This window comes from Rattus norvegicus, chromosome 5, assembly GCF_021556685.1.
Source record: "Rattus norvegicus strain SHRSP/BbbUtx chromosome 5, alternate assembly SHRSP_T2T, whole genome shotgun sequence".
Lineage (NCBI taxonomy): Eukaryota > Metazoa > Chordata > Mammalia > Rodentia > Muridae > Rattus > Rattus norvegicus.
Window position 1 is genome coordinate 171,254,750 of NC_141538.1, and position 18,809 is coordinate 171,273,558.

Consider the following 18,809-nt stretch of genomic DNA (forward strand, 5'->3'; position numbering starts at 1 on the left):
GACACGTGAAGTTCTGCCCGTGGGGGTGGGGCCCCCTCTGGTTCTCTTTCTACCCATTCTTTTTTTCCAGGTGGCAAGAGCCTTGAGTAGAGGCAGATGTGGCTTCAAATCCAATTCCCGGGGGCAAGTGCAGAGTGGACGGTGCCTCCCTGGCTCAGATGTCCCGGGACAGTGGCCTCCATTCTGGGGCTTCACCTCAGGTTTCGGAGACAGAGTGGCCACAGAAAGCAGCCTGCTTTATCGGTAGTCTGCACCGCTCTCCCCATTGCCATGGCCCCTCACCCTGGCATTCCGTGCCTCCCAGGGGGGCAGATAATCCCACAAAGGGCCTCGTGCCAGAGTCTGGACACTGGAAAGTGCTTTCTCCAGCTGGGAGACTTTGGGTTTGCTGGAATCTTCTTACTGGGCCCCAGGGTTCAGATCGAATATCCCTTTGAAAGGGTCAGAGGCAACCCCCGTGCTCTGCTTGGTCTGTCTGACACCAGATCTAGCAGTCTGTGATGGAGGAGGACAGCCCCCTCCACAAACCAGCCCCCCTCAAGACCACGGTCCCTGTAATGAGAGGAGGAAAAAAGAGGGAAAAGCCCATATCATGGCCCAACTGATGCCAACACCCTTCTCCCTCAGGAAGCTCCTCTTGCTCTGTCCACCGCCTAGGGGATGTGGAGACCCTGGGAATGGCTGACCCTCCCTGAACAATAACCCTGTACACTCGACGGAATGGTCTCTGGAGTCAGGTTCACACCATTCTGTCTCCGTAAGGCACTCCGAGCATACGCGCACAGGCATGCCTCGCAGGTGGCTCAGGAGCGTCCGCACGTGCCAACATGTGAGTGTGAGCACAAATGGACTGCCAGGGAGATAGTAAGCCTGAAGAGTGACACCAGCCCAGGAGGGAGGCCGTGGAGGGGACAGAGGTAACACCAGCAAAACATCCCTCCTGAGCCCTGGGAACTCAGATGACAAGGGACCCCTGAAGGAAGGACGCAGGCCTAGAGCCCTGGCCCCTGCTTCTCCTTGCAGGACGCTAAAGGCCACCTCCATTCCCATGCAGGGTGTCCCCGAGCGACTGCTGTACCTCAGCAAAAGGCTGACACTGTATCTGTGGAAGCATGAAGAACCTTGTCTGGGTCCCAATGCAACAGTGTCGCCTTTCCTGCCAGCCCTACACTCATGCCAACTGTCCACAGCGTGGATGGTGGCCTTCCAAGCCTTCCTTCCATTCCCGAGCGGAGCTAACACAGGCACAGGACATTGGGTTTCTAAGCACCAGCCAGTGGAGCATCCTTCATGGGTTGGTCCCGGAGACTCAGTAAGTCTGTTCCTTGAACTCTATTCTATACTCACCAAGTGCTTTTGAACAAGTGCATGAACATGAAATTTAGGGCAGCACCCCAATTCTGCACACATACACGCACACACACACACACACACAGACACAGTCAGACCCTCACACAGTCAGACACTCATACTCTCACAGAAGCATACGCTCACACAAAGTCACACACGCTGTCACACAAATAGTCACATACACAAACACACACATGTCGCACACTCACACACACTTATACATAATCACACCCAGTCACATACTCATGTACACACTCTTACACAAACACACACAGTCACACCAACACTCACACTCATAAACACTCACACACACACACTCACATATGCAAACACACTCACACACACACACACTCGTCACACAGTCACACACTCACATAAACACTCACACATAATCATACATACAGTTACAACACTCTCTCTCTCACACACACACACACACACACACATACACACACACACACACACCCTCCCTTGGCCAAAGAATATTCCAGAAAGCCAAAATAGCTGCGAACAATGACAACCTGGCACCTAAGGACAAGTACTGTTCAAGAGTTCTGGCCATTATCACAGCAGGCAGGGCCTAGCCGCCTGGTCACACGCCCTCTCTGCCTTTCTTTCAGCATCTGGAGGCACTGGGGCAGAGGAGGTAAGTCTGGGCCTCACACACTGGTAAAGGAAAGAGACCCTGGCTTGGCTTTGCTGCACTGAGGATCAGGCTCAAGGCCCAGGGGAAGGAGAAATCCCCACTGAGTTATAGACTCTGACCCAGCAGGGGAGGCAGATCACCGGGGTGCCCGACCTGCAGGGTCTGGGCCCTGGTGCTATGGCTAGTGGTTCCCAATTAAGCACTTACTAAGAAGAAAGGTGAATTCTTGAGGCTCTGTCTTTAGCAAACAAACCCAGCCTCAGCCCGGAGCACGCTTGGGAGCCATAGCTGAGGGTCCAGCTCCCTAAGTTGCTGACAGGTGGACAGAGCTCCTGGCCTAAGGGTATGTCCAGATGGAGAAAGTTAGCCATGGACCTTCTGATACAGGTCAAGCTAACCCAGCCCAAATGGATCCCAAATGTCACAGAGAATAGAACATATCCTCTTGGGGGTGGGTGGGGCTGCTGGGCCTCTGTGGCCACCATCACCTGACCTCGGGGGAACTACCAAATCACACCAGAGCTCAAAGGTCAGCCTGCTACCTGTCCATCTAGTTCTCATTGTATGATCCAAGGTCAACCAGGGTGGTGGCCCCCTGGGTTGAGTTCAGAAAGTAAAAACCAGGGACCATCAGTGAGTCTGGAGGTGGTAGTTTCGGCTCAGAGGTGTCACCGGAATGGCAGGTGGCATGTAAATTGGGGTTCCCATTCATAGGGCTCTTCTCCATGCCGGGCAGGTGCCAAGGCTTGGCTCCTTCCCTAGGTCTTGCCTCCTGTCCCTGGAGCTATCTGGTAAGATATGACCTGAGAGGGCTTAGTGTTAAGTTTTGCTTTCACACATATAATAGAGGGCCAGAGGAGGAAGGGGGCAAACTGACCTGGCTGACCTCAAAGTGCCCTGTTCCCAAGCTGCTCTATGACCACTCCCTAATGACCAACATGGGATCAGGATGCTGGAGACTCCCGTTGGCCTGCCATGGCCACCACAGCCTTGTTGGGATTGTCCCTGGCTATTCCTCCTTCCCATAGATGGGGGACCATGGCGTATCCATCCACTCCCAACCTCCATTACAGGGAAGACCACACACCTATCCAGATCCTGGGGGAGGCAGAGGAGGGATCTCTGGTAGTCCAGGGAGGGGAGACTCTCAAAGACAGCAAGACCAGCCTCCCCACCTCCTACCCTGCCCCCCACACACACCCTGTAGACCCCAGCTCCCATTCCCCCTTTGAACGAGGGTAGTCTGTCAAGATGGAGGGATATTAAAACCCTGGGCAACAAGAGCTCTGGGACAAGAGAGAAGGGTTCTCCGTGAAGGTTGCTGATGCCAGGAACCAGGTGCAGCTGGGGAGGGCGGAGGGGGTGCTTGAACTTGAGGGGTACTGCCACCATCATTTCTAGCTGAGATGAGATTCGATTCCTAGCTGCCGCTTTCAGGGGCTTTACCTAACCTCTGGGAAGGTAAGATTAACACCTCGGATGGAGGGAAAGTTAAAACTCAGGGCCTCTGCTTTGCAATTCTGATTCCCAGTCCTGAAACTGGAGAGCGCCTCCTGGGGCTATCTGCCCAGGCTTCTGAGCACTTACTTTCCACAGTTTATAGAACTTTCATCTTAAGGGCACTCAGCCAAATGTGCAGCCACCAAGCTACCCCCTCCACGGTGCGCTCTCATATACATGACTCGAAAAATCTCGAGCATTAGGGATCGGACGCTCCAGATTTCGCCGGGGATGCCTGGCTCCCACAGGTTCCATGGGGGACATTAAAAAACCTTCCACCGGCCACCCTGACTTCCCATCGCCACCTGCCAGGAAGAAGCCATCTAGTGTGCACCTCTGCACCAAATCCAAGTCCGGTCAGCCTTGCTTGCTGGAGGGAGAGCAGCTGTCCTCCGTGCTGACACTCCTCTGAGTGCAGGCTGCAGGAGTAGGAGCAGGGGCCCTCAGGGTTTTCACAAAATGGATGGTGGCAGCATCAATGCCACAAGGAACTCTGGCAGTCTGAGGGATGCCACCCAGCACATCGCGACACAGCCACGATGTTCTAAGTCATACCGAATCACGTCCAGGGGAAAATTGATCTGTCTCTGGTAGTGTCTCCTCCCCGCTAACGTGATAGGTAAATAATTAGCTGCCTCGTCGAGCCCTTTCATTAAAGGGAAGGGTGTTGAGGAAGGTCGAGATAGAAAGACCGATCAAGAAGACCAGGGCCAGCTGTAAATCGCGCCCCCTGTGCCTTAGGATACCATTTGTGTTCTGTCAGTCACTGGCTTATGTGCAGACCGAGCTGGGAACTGAATACCCTATTCAAAGGGGGTACTCACACGGTATGCTATTGCAATTTAATATTTTCACACAGAGACACGTCATTATCTCGCAACCTGACACCGGCAGCATAATTCTGTAATTTTTCAAGAGGCCTAATTTCTCTCAATGTGAGCGCCAGGGCCCAGGATTGTCTAAACAACCCCATCTCCTCTTTGTTTTACCTCAGGCCTGCAGACAGGCAGAAAGATATTCACTCACAGATCCCCGTGGCCTCTCTTCTTCTCCAACGACAGTCAGCTGCCAAGCAGTTCGGGGTAGGCCTGGCACCAGCTGCTGATGACAACTGTCTCTGCACCTCACAGACCCAGGGGCACGGGAACCCCCCCCAAATTAAGTGGACAGGGAAGCCTGTGACTCCTCTGATATACTGAACTGTAGTACAGATCTCACTCAAGCAGTTGATCCTCCCCTGCGCACCAGTGCGTGTGTGTGTGTGTGTGTGTGTGTGTGTGTGTGTGTGTGTATGCAGACATGCCACATGCATGTACACACCTGATGTGACTCCGTGCTGTGTGGAGACAGGCCGTGGAGGGTCCACTTTAGGGGCTATTTCTCTCCCCAGTCCTGTTGACTCTGGCCAGCAGGACACTCTGGTACTTCAGGAATGTGTCAGCCCTTCCAGGAATAAGAGCCTGGGAGAGATCTGGAAGGCAGGCCAGACTTTTCCTAGCAAGCCACAGACTCAGACATGCAGGTGGCAAACAGAATGGTGTGGCACTCCCCCGTCCTGCAAGCCAGGCCATCTCTCTGCTGGCTGCTACCGCCTGAAGACACGCTACTCTGTTTAAAATCAGGAGATACTCTTGGGTGTCCACAAGGGACCCAGGACCTGCAGGAAACCTGCTGATTGCCTGCATGCTGACAACCCAGGAACCCCATTGCTGACCTGGGGCTGACCCAGCAGAATGGCCAGTGTGCTAGAAGGCAGGCCTAGTCCCTTCCTAATGTGGCCTGGGATGCCATCAAGCCAGCGTACACCGGAGACATCAATTCTAAGCCCAGTGCAGAACCTTGCTTGTCACGTGGCTTTTCCTCCATGTGGGGTTTTGATGGAGACTCCAGGAAGGGAGGAGGCAACAGGGTGCCTGAGATTAATGTCCAGGCTTTCTGAGGCTGTTCTGTATCTTCCTCTTTGCCCCGGGACAGCGTGGTCTCTCTGTGGTCACCACTCCGGCTCCTCCGGTGAGCGTAATTTTCAGTCTTTGTTTAAATGTTTTATGGACTGATGTGACTGGGCCTCTCCGAGGAGACTGTGGCCGCCCATTGGGCAGATATAAATGTCTGAGCCTTTTCAATTCATGCCCCTTTCCCTCGGAGACCTGGCTGCAAGGAGCAACCTGAATCTATTATGGAAATCCGTATTTTGGTGTAATATCGACTGTCAGCTTGTGAATATAGACACGGGATTAAACGGCATCGCAGGAAAGAGTCCCAATCGCTTTCAGGACCAATTCTTCAAGCGCTGACCCAGTCTGCTCTCTGCTGAGATAGATGCTGAGGCCCTGCTGCCCAGGGGCTAGAGAAGCACACTGCAACAAAACCAGCCAGGTCCTCCAACAAACCTCCTTCCCTGTCTCCTCTTTCAGCTTTCCCGGTGGGAAGTGAGGGCCCAGGCATCCTACACCAGCCAGGTCAAGGTCCACAGGACAGCCAAGGTAGGTCGGAAAGCTCTTGGTCTGGCTCAGGCCTTCTCCCCATCTGAGGAGAATGAATGTAGCAGCACAGACCCTAAGACAGTACCTGGCATAGAGTACCCAGAATTAAAAGGCAGTGTCTCGCTCTGAGCAAGCACTCTGTGGAGAAGATCCTCTAACCTCCAGGTGAGCCAGGTCCAGAGTGCTGCTCAAAGCAGATGTACAGACCTTGTGCCGAGCTTCTAGGAAAGGTTAAAACCAGAGGCTGCCACTCCTGCAGGACCTGGGAGGCCTCCGATAAGGACAGAACTGGCAGATGCCAACAGCTGTTTCAGCCCCAAAGACAGATGTGACGCTGGAAAGCTTGTTTGGCTGAGGAGGAAAGGCAATGGGAGGAGGCAGGGGGATAAAGGGAGGTAGCTTTGAACACAGTGAGCTCCCCTCTGCACACACAGGTCCACGACAGGCCCAGGCACCTGTGCCTCCGAGCTGGAAAACCCAAGAGAGATAGCAAATGGTATGTGTTGTGTTTCAGGACTAGGCTGGATGGCAGGAGGAAGAACAGGACCCTGCTGGAACAGAGAGAGACCCACAGCATGCAGGACCTCAGGATCAGGCTGTATTCTCACTCACAGCTGTTCTGAGATGATGATGGTCTAGACTCTCTGCCTGACCTCAAAGCCTCCCAGGGTAGGAAGCTAAAGAATGGCAAAGCTATTTCCAAACAGGAAAGCTAGCAAGCGCGCGCACGCACACACACACACACACACACACACACACACACACACACACACACACACTTCTGACTCCCTGTCAGATCTGAGTGAGATCCTGATGACCACAGGCCCTGACTGTAGCCAAACAATACACCAGACCTTGCAGGATCCTTCGATGTCGTCCTCCCGAGAGAGGCAAGGAACTGAAGTGCTCGGGGGCTGGGGGGGGGACGGGGTGGGGGCAGAGTCAGACAGATGTTGCAAACACTCCATCCAAGTTAAAACCAACTTTTGTTCTCTAAGGCGTTCTCACCTCTTATCTGGCAAATCCTAGCTGCAGTAGGGCTTGGGATCCCAGGACAGCAGTGTACAGAGCAGGAGAGAGCAGAGAAGGAAGCCCCCCAGCGTGCTCCCCCAAGCCTGTGCAGAGGGGACACTGGCAGCCAGTCGAGGTCCACATGAACCCTCATGGGTAGCCTCCAGGGCTACTTGGGCCGGGTCTTGCTATTGGCATTAAGCTTTCAGCTTTGTTATTTGTCCTAAAGTGGGGAAGTAGACAAAGCCATTTATTTCTCAGCTCAACAGTGTACCGACTGGAAAGCAAATCGCAGGCACATGGAGGTCACTCCAGTAGGGATTGCTCCCAGAAGCAGGGGTCTGGGGAGACCAGCACCCAACACAGCCCAGACACTCTGCCTGCCGTACCAGGGGCCAGAGATGGCTGTGTCTCCCCCATATACCCTACCCAATCCACCAATACTGACATTGTCCTACTCAATCATCTGTTACATTTTCTTCCTGGCAATAGAGCTTCCTGGGCAGAGAAAGGGACACCTACCATCCCAGGAATCACAGCTCTCCTGCCTCTGCCTTGGTATGGAGCGACTCTGAGGCCACACCACGCAGCCAGGCTCCATCACACAGAGACATATCCTTTGAGCCACTGTGCACTGGCTTCCACCCCCCACCTCAGACCACCTGGACCCACAACTCAGAGGCTAAAAGAAACAAGAAGCTCCAGAGCCTCCACAATCACCCACCATTCGCTCACTCCCTTCGAGACCCTCTGACTCTGCTTCGAGGGTCACCCATAGCTCCTCCCAGCAACTGCAAATTTCGGAGTTTCACAGAGGCAATGTAGATCCAGGATCCAGCGCACATACATGAAAGCATGCGTGTGTACGTGTGCAGGCATGTACACGCACGCATGTGCGCACACATACACACACACACAGAAAGACAGACAGACAGACAGAGAGAGAGAGAAAGAGAGAGAGAGAGAGAGAGAGAGAGAAACCATTGTTTTCCAAATGTTTTCCACTGAACAGCATCACCCCCTCACCAAGTTTATTCACCTTCACTCTCATGTTGCTCCGAGAAAGCCAGCATTGGAGAATTGCCTTTCACTTGTTTTCCCAAACAGAAACCCAGTATGAGCAGAGCAAGCCCTGCTTGCTGCACACAGAAACAGGATGTGGACAGTCCTGCACCCATATACCTATAAAGGTCTACATAGACGTGTACCAATTTTCCTTCCCACCTGAGCCAGAAAGCTGGATGGGTTAACCAGCACCCCCCACCTAGGAGTAGCCTGTTCAGGACCCTGTACTCTCAAATCTGGGTCTCCGGCCACAATGAAAAAGACCCTGTTTCCCTGAGTTCCTTTAAACACACACCCCACTGCCTCAGCTTTGAGGGATGAGCACTTGGGGGTGGGAACTGCAGGAGCCTAGATGTGTGAACATGCACAGGGCGGGGAGGGGGGGCACAGACCCATATTTAGAGATGAAATATTCACCGGGCCAGCTATGTTTTAAAATGATTATAAATTATTTTAACAGTGCATTTGCAAAGGGTTATAAAAACAGCCATAATATATTTTTTCCCTTAGATTCTAGAATTACCAGTATGACAGCTAATGCAATAATGATTTGTTTCAAATGCCAGTGTTTAAGCTGCATAAAGCTGATTTCAGACATTTTTTTTTCCAGTAGGCCACATTGTACTTAATGAAATTAAACACACCAATCGCATTTGTCCCCAGGGGACGAGGGACTGAACACACCACTGGTTTATTTTTTTATTAAAATAAATTGCAGCCGGCAAGATGGACTAATTGCATACAGAATTTAAAAAAGAAACATTCCATTGATATAATTAAGCCAATTTTCACGGACAGAAATAGTTATAGTGGATACAAAATAAGCAAAGCCTTCACTTCACCAGGATCTGCCTTCCCTCCCCCCTCTCTCTCCTCTCTTTTTTTTCTTACACAAAATGTTAACTATTAAACAAATATGTATCTCAAGTGGTCAGCACTCCTGTCTTCAGCTCGCTGCTGGCGCTCATCGTTCCTCTCTCTCCCGAGAGGCACCTCCAAAGAGCACAGAGTCTGAGGACAGGGAGTGGTCGGAACAGGGAGAGACCACCCATCCCCTGGCTTCAGGTCTACTAGAGTAGAGGGCACTCTGGGCACAGAATGGTCACAGTGGTTCTGGCCACGAGGTCCCACCCAGCCTTGAGGAACAACGGCCAATATCAGAATATCAGAAACCCTGCTCTAGTCCTGCAGGTCGGGTCTACTGGGGATGCAGGAGCAGTATAGGGTGCTGCATCGCCCTAACTACCTGAGGAGGGCAGGTGGATTTTTCCCTGATAGTTTGGGAGTAGGGTAAGTAGGCAGCCCCCACTCCCCTTTGTGAGGTTTTTGTACTTGTGCTTGGCAGAAGATGGAGACTGGGGGGGTGGGGTGGACAAGGCCCATCCCTGGTCAATACCAGCTACTTAGAATCTGCCCTTGGAGAGGGTACCCACAGTCAGAGGAGAAGAAACTGTGTGATCATTTCCTGGAGGGGAAGAGTCCAGCCCTGAGCAAATAGAATTCCAATCTGCATACAAGTAGGGGATAAGGCAGACATCTGAATTCACAGGCTATAATGCATGGAATCTACCTGCCCTTTACGAATAGACAAATAGGACCGTGGTAAGCACTGGCCTTGAAATACTTTAGCCCTGACACGTTAAATTAATTAATTGATTAACTAATTAACTAAAAACACTACGGAATTAACTGTGGTCTGCAGTGCCACACTAAGAACCCCTGAAGGTCTTGAACTGGGTTGCAACTGTATGAGTTACTGCACCTGTCCAGGCTCTCTAACCTTCTAACCTCTGGAGGAGGGGTTCCAAGGTTCCACACTCTTTCCCCCCTCTTTCCCAGTGGAGGGGATACCTGCCTGCCAGGGGCCAGCTCACACCTACCCTGGAGGGAGGGTGGAGGATACCCACAGGTACTTTGAGGGTCTCTTCCCAGGCTGCTGCTGAACAGAAAAGGGACAGGGCAACTCACAATGCACGTCACTGTCCCTACCCTGGATGGGCAGGGACACCTGTGTGTGCACTCTGGAGAGCCCAGGTTGGGCAAGGGAAGAGTAAACAGACAGTTGCTCACACTGGGTATTTCTGAGCCAGGTGGAGGGGGTCTGAAAATTCAGGCAGGAACAACCATGAAGCCAGAAAGTGTCCCCCAAGTAGAAAGGCACCCACATAGTAGCGTCTGGGTCATAGTCTCAAGTTGGTGCAGTTTGAAACCTGCTAACTACCGCTGGCCCATCATTTTCTATGAATTTGAGGAGAGAGAGAGAAAAACAGAGAGAGACAGACAGACGAGACAGAGACAGACAGAGAGACAGAGAGAGACAGGGAGAAATAGAGACAGACAGGGGGAAGGAGAGAAAAGGAGAGAGGGAGAGAGAAAGAGATTTCCTCCACCTCACGAAGTTCTTTCCTGAACTGAGAAGGTGCTACACAGCCTTCTACTGAGTGAGCTTCGGACCCCAAGGCTCGAAACCCGGTTTTGATTCAAAACCTGATAAGTTGTATTTAATGCTATTTGAAATTTTTAAACGAAATTACTGAAAAGATTTTTTTTTTAAATCCTGGATAATTTTGTTGAAACTCTAATTATACATAACCTTAATTACCAGTCCCAGCCCCCCCTCCCCTCAAGGACCCTAATTGCCTCCTAATTGAATAAAACAGAGGGCTAATCACACCCCACAGAAGCCCTGTAAGCAGTGGCAGCTGAGGCAGTGCCTCCCTCTGGGGAGGGAGCTCACACCACCCTTACCTAGCCTTTTGGTTCTCTGCCCCTAGCACTGCCCAGGTAGGGGTTTGGGGGTGTAGAAACTGCAGCACTAGCAGGGGATAGGAGGTCTAACCTGAACCTGTAGTTCCCAGGCCTCCAGACTGCTGGAGAAGCAGGCACCCCAAGTCAGTGGATGGTTAGAGACCCTGGGGCAGAGCCCTCCACCCCACCCCCAGCAGACCTATCCAACACCTGCTCTACAAACTAACTTTGGCAAGACCTGCACACACATACCAGGCCACTGATCCCTCTAACACTGGTCCGACAGCCCTGCCCTCCACCCCTGCAACAAGCGGGCTCCACCATTCGCCTAAAGCGGGCAAGACAATCAATTACCCCGCTCTCAGGTTCTTGCTGCTGTTGAAGCTCTCATCGGTCAGTTGCAGAGAAAAAGATTGTCCCCTGGGCTCTCACTACCCTGGGGAGGGTAGAAAGAGGACAAGAGCCAGCCAGCCTAGCCACCTGCCACCCACACCCCTGCATGTCTCAACGGGAAGGACTCAGGCCTGAAGCTGGGCCTTCGATCTTTCACACCGCCCTAACAATTCATAACCCTCAACATATGCAACACTCCAAGTCCCACACCCAGCAGAGTGGGATGTGTGGTATTTAGGACCAACGGGGTCTGTCACCTCCATAGAAATCGGGTCTCTAGGGTGGCTCTAGTAGGGATCCTAGCTATAGAGAGAGACCAAGCTGTGCTGTGTAGGTTCTAAAGGTCAGGAGGGCAGCATCACCAACTGAGCCCCCAACTGCCCACCTGGCTCACACCAGCGGTGGAACAATTACACTATTGTTAAGAATTTCGTTTTTAAATGTGGGGCCAAGGCAGCCTAAAGTCCTTACTGGCCAGCACTGGCCCAGGTTGAGTAAGGGGACCCCTTATCTGAACTGTTTTCGCTCTGCCCCCCTATGTAGGCCTCCCACCAACTGGATCTTAGTCCTCACTGGGGGTGCCTCGGAGACTTTAAGCCTTAGAAGGCTCAAAAGAAGCATCTACTCTGGGCCCTTAAATTCTACCAAATGAATCACCTAAAAGGCCCAGCTTGAGTAAGCCATGGAGACAGAGATCTGGAGTGGGATCGCCAGGAAATACAAACGAAATTATACCTCAAGATGCACACTCTGGGACAGCCCCACACCCAAGCCCTGTGTCCTGATGTTACATCCATTGGCCCATCCGTCCTTCTGTCCTCAGGACAGTCTCCATCACAGCTCAGGGGCCTGAGTACAAGGGCAGAACAAAACCCTGAACCACCATGACCTTGCTCCTTTCTCCTATTCCCTGACCCTGTCGGCCAGCCTAGGAGGCTTCTGGACTGGCTGCCGAGTGTCTGCTGGTCACCCTTGCTTCGGGTAATGGAATTAGGTTCCCAGGAGCCTTCCAAGGCCGCTTAAAATATTGTCTTATGGAATAAGAAATTCTTCAGTGAGCCCTGGGTTGTCTTCCATCCCGAGCTACTTCACCCATTTTCTTGAAGGGGCTTTGGTGGTAGCAGTAATAGTCACATAGCCTGGAACCGGGTCTCCAGAGTGACATTCAAACGGAGACCCTGGGTCTGTCGGGCAAGCTTCTGTGGGCTGTTTCCAAAATGTCCTGGAAGGAAACCGTGAACTGTGCACTCACACCGGTTGTGTCCTTCGTTTCTTGGCCTCCAAGGAAGGCCTCAAGATGTCGCCCGGCGCCCATTCCGGTCCTACGTAGGGCGGCCTGGGCCAGGTGACCTTCCCCACCTGGTGGAGGTAGAGCAGGAGGCCCAGCAGGGCGCCGAGCGGGTGTGGGCCTCTGGAAAGTTTCCGGGGCCGCGCTGGGTGCGCTGAGCCAGTCTCTCGCTTGCAGCGAAGGCGGCGACAAAAAGCACAGTCGCTCTACTCCTTCCTCTCTCCTCCCAGCTTTGGGTCCTTCCTCTGCGGCCAGAGCCTGACCATCCAGCCTGCAGCCAGGGGTCGAGACTTCCAGAGGCCACGGTGCACACCGTACTCTTAACAGCACCCGGTACACCCGCTCCGTGCGTCGTGGAGAGTCACCCAACACGTACACAGCCCCTTCGCATCCGCTGGGAACCTACTGCCCCTGTTCGCACCAAGAGGGGTCAGAGGTCATGGGTGGCCCAGAAGGCCGAGGTCAAGGGCAGCTGGCCAGGCAGCTCGGTGGGAAAGGGGCTCTTAACCGAGGGGCCACGAACTCCAAGGCGTAGCTCAGGGAAGCTTGGCAGAGGTTGGAAGTTGCTTTTCCCTGCAGAGTGGGCGCGTGGCCTAAGGCAGTCGGTCCGCCTTGGGGCCAAGTTCAGCAGGGTCCGGAGCTCAAAGTGCCTGACTTTTTCGGAAAACTATTGCGGATCCCACACCCGCTCGCTAGGCTCATGCTCTAAGAGTTCGGCTCTGGAAGCCGCGAGGTCCGGCCAGGCAGGATCCTGCCCGAGAAGCGCAGACCGAACGGCCTGGTGATCAGGCAGGGACCTGGAGCCCGCGTGCCGGGTGCCCCTTTCTCTGTCCCATGGTAAAAAAGGGGGCGGCCGGGACGAGCGACTGGGATCCTCTCCGCACAGCGCTCAACGCTTCGCTGGAGCCGGACCGTGGCCCGGGTTTTCGGAGCCGTGCTTCAACGGCCGCGCTGCAGCGGGTCCCCACCTGCTGGCTGCAAAGGATGAAGCCCCGGGCCCGACTTGTGCCGATGGCGCCGGCACCAGGGCGGAGGGCGCGTGGGCAGCTCCGAGACGAGGTGGCCATAGTGCGGACGGCGGGAGCCCGTAGGCTGCGGTGGGGACCAGCCCGCTGCCGGCTGCGCGCACAGCCCCAGGCGCGGCCCGAGGCGGAGCGAAAGAGAAAGTAAGCCCCGGGCCCGTGCAGCCTAGCTGGGGCATTGGTCCCTCTGGGGCTGGCGGGTGCCGAGGACAGCATGTGCGGGAGGGTCGGAGTGAGGCCAGGCGAAGCAGGGCGGCGGGTAGCACGGCGGCCAGTGGGGACCCCGCTGCCGGAGGCGCCGGCACTGGGCGACCCGAGAGAAACGCGAGGATCACAGAGGAGCGCCGGCCACCACGCGGGGCACCACTTGGGAATAAACTTCACCAGCACAGTTTCGAGCGCAGGAAAAAGTCTCCATGTTGCTTCCCCGGCGGCTGCGGCCGTCCTGCCCTTGCTCCCGGGGAGCCCGGTGGGCGCCGGCCCGCGCCCCCTCCTCCGCCCCCTCCCCGGCTCAGGGTCTCCCTCCTCTGAGCCCGGCTGGCGGACGCCAAAGGCGGTGCTCTAGCGCCCACTATTTCAAAAGCCCGGAATATGATTTGACCAGGACTGAGAGCCACTCGGAGAGAGAGGGAGAGAGCGAGCGAGAGGAAAAGTTACTCTCCCCTTTCGTCAACTTTTCGCTAACTTTCGCTTTTCTCGCTCCTCCACCCCCGGCCCTCCCCCTCCGCCCCCCTCCCCGGCCCCCACCGCGCGCCTCGGGTTCCCGGGCCCGAGCGCCTGACACTGTGGGGGGGAGGGGGTTCGGCGGGGAGGGGGCCGGCGCCTTCGGGGAGCGCGCGGCCCGGGCGCCCCGAGCCTCCGCGCCGAGCCCGGCCGCCCCGGAGCGCGGGAGGCGGAGCACCCCCGGGCCGCGCGGTCGACCGGGGGCCGGAGCCGCGGGCGCGCCGACCGCGCCCCGACGCGCACCCCTGGCCCGGGTACCCTGGCCCCGCGGCCCGGGCCCGGCGACGCGGCGCGGTCGAGCGCGGGAGACTTACTTTTGGCTAGCTTCCTCGCCCTCGCCTTGGATCGCATGGTGTCGGCTCGCGGAATCTCTCTCCTCCTCCTTGAGCCCAGAAGCAGCTACACACTATCTTCATCTCCCTAGCATTGTCAGTTTGGACACCTTCGCACATGCGCACAGAGCACTCAATCTGACACCCCTCGCCGGGGCCAAAAAAACTTTGCAATGTGTTCATCATCCTCTTCGTCGCGCCGCCGCCGCCGCCGCCTCGGCGCGGGATTGGGGGGCTCTCCGAGGCCTTCTCGGTCTTCACCTCACTTCTCTCTCTCCCCCCTCCCCCCCCTTTTCAGCGCAGCTCTGAACTGGCCCTTTAAGAAAACATTCCTTGCTCGTCGCTCCCGCCCGGGGCCCGCACCCCGGACACTTTAAAAGGACCCAGGTAGCCCTGGAGGCGAGGTGACGGTCCCCCCGCCCTGGCCCTGCGCTGCGCAGCGCTGTGGCTCCTACCCAAGCCCAGCCTCAGAGGAGACTGGCCCGCGGCGGGTTTCTGCGCGACTTCCTTCGATCTCCCGCAAAGGCGCTGATAGTTCGGACGCGGGTCCGGGCTGCTTTTGCAGCGTTTTATTGCGTTTTATTACTAATTAAAAAGCTTTCGTTCGTCGTCGCCCCAGAGCTCTCTCCTCCCGAACTGCCCTCGGTCCCTGCCCGCACCCCGCACTCGCGGAGGGGGTGTCGGGGCCAACGCGCCCGATCCCGGCTCCTCCGAAGCCCCCGCCGCCCGCCGCCCCCCGCGGGCCTCCCGCCCCCAGCCCCTCCCCCCGCCCCCACCGGGTGGCTGCAGCTTCGGGTTCCGAGGCTCAAAAACAAACAGCCGAGGCGCCGCCAGCTCCGAGCTCTGCCACCGCCCGGGACGCCGAGCGGCGCTGGAGCCGTCGGTCCTCGGTCGGGCGCGGCGGCTGAGGCCAGCGCGCTCCGCGTCGGGGGGGCGGCGGCGTCAAGGCCGGCATCTTGCCCTTGGCGTCCCGGGGTGTCCCGCACCTCTGCATCTCCGGGGTGGGCCCGTGCGCTCCGGTCTCCGCGCCCTCTTGGGCTGCGGCCGCGGCCCCCAGGTGAGTACCGGGTGCGGAAGCGCTGGAGCTAGCCCCTTTCGGGAGCTGGGGTCTTTTCTGGACACTCCCCTCCGGCTTCTACCGGCCCAGGTGCCGCTAGGGTTGGGGAACCCGAAGCACAGGTGGAGGAGTGCGGGCAGGAAACTGGCCGCGCTCTATCCTTGAAGCCTTCACACTCCAAGCTCAGGCCAGTGAGGGGCCTGGCTGGGCAAGAGCAGGGTGGCCCCAACTAAGAGGCCATACAGGGTGAGTGTAGATTCCCCCTTCGGGTACGGCTACGGTTTGAGTTTGAATTGGAAACAAACGGAGGCGCTGCGGGACTGGGTCACTGCCCTGGGCGCCCTCCCCGAACACCAAGGTCCCTCCAAGGCAACAAGATTCAGTGCTGTCACGATGTCACCTGAGCCCTCGCAGGGGTGGGCGCCATTTGGGTCTTTCTGCTCCCCAGGTGAGGCTTCTCGCCGTCCTCACCCCTTCTTTGTTGTGACTGGTCTCCTAGTACTAAAATCTGCACACCAAAATCCCGTTAAAACAGCAATCCCCCAGAGTCCTCCCTATAGATTCCCTCACCCAATGGAGAGTGCTGTTGGGCCCAAGCTACCCCAGAGAAGAGCTCCAGAGCTGGCGGCAGCGACTGCCCGCTGACTGCCTAAGGAGGCACTTCCCTGCGGAGATTCGGACCTATCTGAGGAGCCCACCGCTTCGGGTGCCTAGCCCTGCACCCAGCTGGCTGCACAGATGGAGGCCCTGTTGTGGGAAGGCCTGGCTCTTCCCCCTTTCTCAGTCTCTACCTGGGCTAAGTCACAGATCTACTCAGTTTATAGCAGTAGGTTCTGGGAGTCGTGGTGAGGGACTTCCATTGCAGACCGGAGGGACCACTGCAGCTCTTGGTGGATCTTGGAGGGCCCCCGAATCTGCTCACCCCCACGGGGTGGTGACGGAGTCCAGCAACACAGGAGATACTGCTCAATCTTGGCCCCGATGGCCTCTAGTCCGTGGTGAGCATACCCTGGGTTAAGCAGCACAGCAAAGAAGGCTCAAGGTCACCTAGAGGTGTGGCACCCTAGGTGTCCCTTGAGATTTGGAGAACACCAGGAAAAACACAAAGATGCTAATCAAAAGCTCTGCTGATGTGGGGCCCTGATCTTCCCCACCCTAGCCCAGCCCTGGCTTCTTTTTCTCTAGACTTGAAGGCTGCCGGGGGTCCCCCCCCCAACCAACACACACACACACACACACACACACACACACACACACACACACATAATGGTCCTACTTCTAGGGTGTCCAATTCACTCAAGTCCCCCTTCTGGTCCCATCTCCACTCAGGGGCACACAGAATTCTGGCCAGATTGCACCAGATCAGTCTAGGATGGGAGCAGGCAGCTGACCCTTGCTGGCCCGAGGTGTTGGGAACTAGCTGTAGCGAGTCTTTCCTGCTCTTGGCTGCCAGCCTCTGAGTTTGGGGGATGACCTGCCTGGGGAAGAAGCCTTGGAACTGAGGCTGACCAGGAACCCCTCAGGTGTTGCGATGGTTCTTAGGTGCTGGACCTTCCGGTCTGGGAGAGCCTTGGCCTTGGCCAGGCCCTGCCCCCACGTGGCCAGACTTAGAAGCTAAGCGGTCCGACGTGGAGGAATTCCTCAAGGAGAGCGAGAAAGCACAGAAAATCAGACAGAGGTCCCCTAGGAGGCCTTCTTGTATTTCCATCCCACCAAGAAAATTTTTTGGCAGGGATGGGAGTCGACACTTAGAGGAACAAGTGTGGGCAAGTGGAAGTCCTGTGGGGGGGGAATGGCTATTACTAAATGCTTCAAGAACAGTTTTCAAACCGAGTCAAGCTCTGGGGAGCTTGGGGACCATACGCTCCGTGGTGAGAAGTGCTGCCACTTCACTCCCTGTTTGGAGTAACTCCCTGCACGAACAACTGCTCCTACTGCCTAACTTCATTGCTGGTAGGGGAGTGGTGCCAGTAGAGAGACTTCCACCAACTTCCCTTCTGCTCCAAACCAGAGATGCCCACCCCTTCTAACCAACTGAGAAAGAGGCTGTGAACCTCATCAGATCACTCTTGGGGACCGGAGAAGGACCAGACTAAGGGAGTGGTCCTCGGTCACTTAGGGAGCTCTGACTCCTCCGGCTCCTTCCTACTACTAAGGTCCACAAAGTCCCTTTCTGTCGCCACACCCCGTCCCAGGCCTCCTAGGGGAAGCCAGCCTTTGGAGAAGTGCAGGGGTCAGAACTGGCACCTTTACCCTTGGTGTGCACGTGAGTGGAGATTCACTACAGCCCCTTGTGCAGCCTGGCTAGACTACCAGAGTCTCTTGTCCATTTTCCTCTCGGTTCTTCCGCCCCCACACGCTCAGTCGCTACCTCCCGCTGTGGCACTGCAGGTCCCCTCTGATAGAAAAGAAAATATAAGCACCTCTCCTTCCCTTGCCACGTGTTATTCCCAGGCAAGCTGGAAGTGTCCTGGGAGGGATCTTTGTCAGACTACGGGTCCTCACCCTACTGTGGCACATGAGCCACCAAGCCAAGATGGATGAGGATCCCCTCACCACTGGGAGTGTTTTTGTCTTCCATGTCTTTGGTGGAGGTGTTGGTTAGAACAGAGACAGGGGCTAGGAGTCACCTTCCTGCCTGAGGCAAGGAGATCGCCTATAGATAGGTTCTAACATAAGGGTGCTTGGGATAGGGTACAAAACACCCAAAGAACTGTCCCCATGCAGGTCTAGGGAGTGGCTCCAAGGGGGGCAGGTAGCACCCATCTTCATTTTATGTGCTCTACCCTGGAGCCATTTTGAGATTCCCCTTTGCCGGTGTGCCCTCCTAGCTCCAGGGAACCTTGATGTGACCTGGATGACCTTCAGAACAGGACAGTGATCAGAATTTCCCGTCCAAGGGGTTCTCTGAAGATTTGGGACCTCCCAGGGTCAATACCAGTTTCTGGTTCCAAAGTGGGTTTCTGGGAGGTGTGGGGTGCTCTCCACCAAGACTTCGAGGAATGCAACCTTGTAGCCGATCTCAAACCCCACATGTTCAGAAACGGACTTCTTTGTATCACAGGGTGACTTCTGTTCCTTTTCCACTGGTCTTGTCCTAGAGGCCTGTGTAGGCATCCTTGCACGGGTGCTGAAGCCGCCTAAGGGATTCCAGCAGAATTTCACCGTCCTGAGCCCCTGCAGTGGTGACA

General features: G+C 55.7%; 1 protein-coding gene and 1 long non-coding RNA gene across 16 annotated transcripts in view; one reads left to right on the forward strand and one right to left on the reverse strand.

Annotated features, from left to right (window-relative positions):
* Prdm16 (PR/SET domain 16) overlaps positions 1–14,637 on the reverse strand; it is a 324,217-nt gene extending 309,580 nt beyond the window's left edge. For all 15 annotated transcript variants that reach the window (NM_001427303.2, XM_087659972.1, XM_087659968.1 and 12 more), the window contains 1 exon segment: positions 14,544–14,637. In NM_001427303.2, coding sequence (NP_001414232.1) covers positions 14,544–14,580 — 37 coding nt within the window. In that variant the 5' untranslated portion in view covers positions 14,581–14,637.
* LOC148006194 (uncharacterized) lies at positions 4,977–8,981 on the forward strand. The gene is made up of 3 exons (XR_015621376.1): positions 4,977–5,506; positions 5,911–5,979; positions 6,494–8,981. It is a non-coding gene; the product is annotated as an uncharacterized LOC148006194 (long non-coding RNA).
* Positions 14,638–18,809: the final 4,172 nt, after the last annotated feature.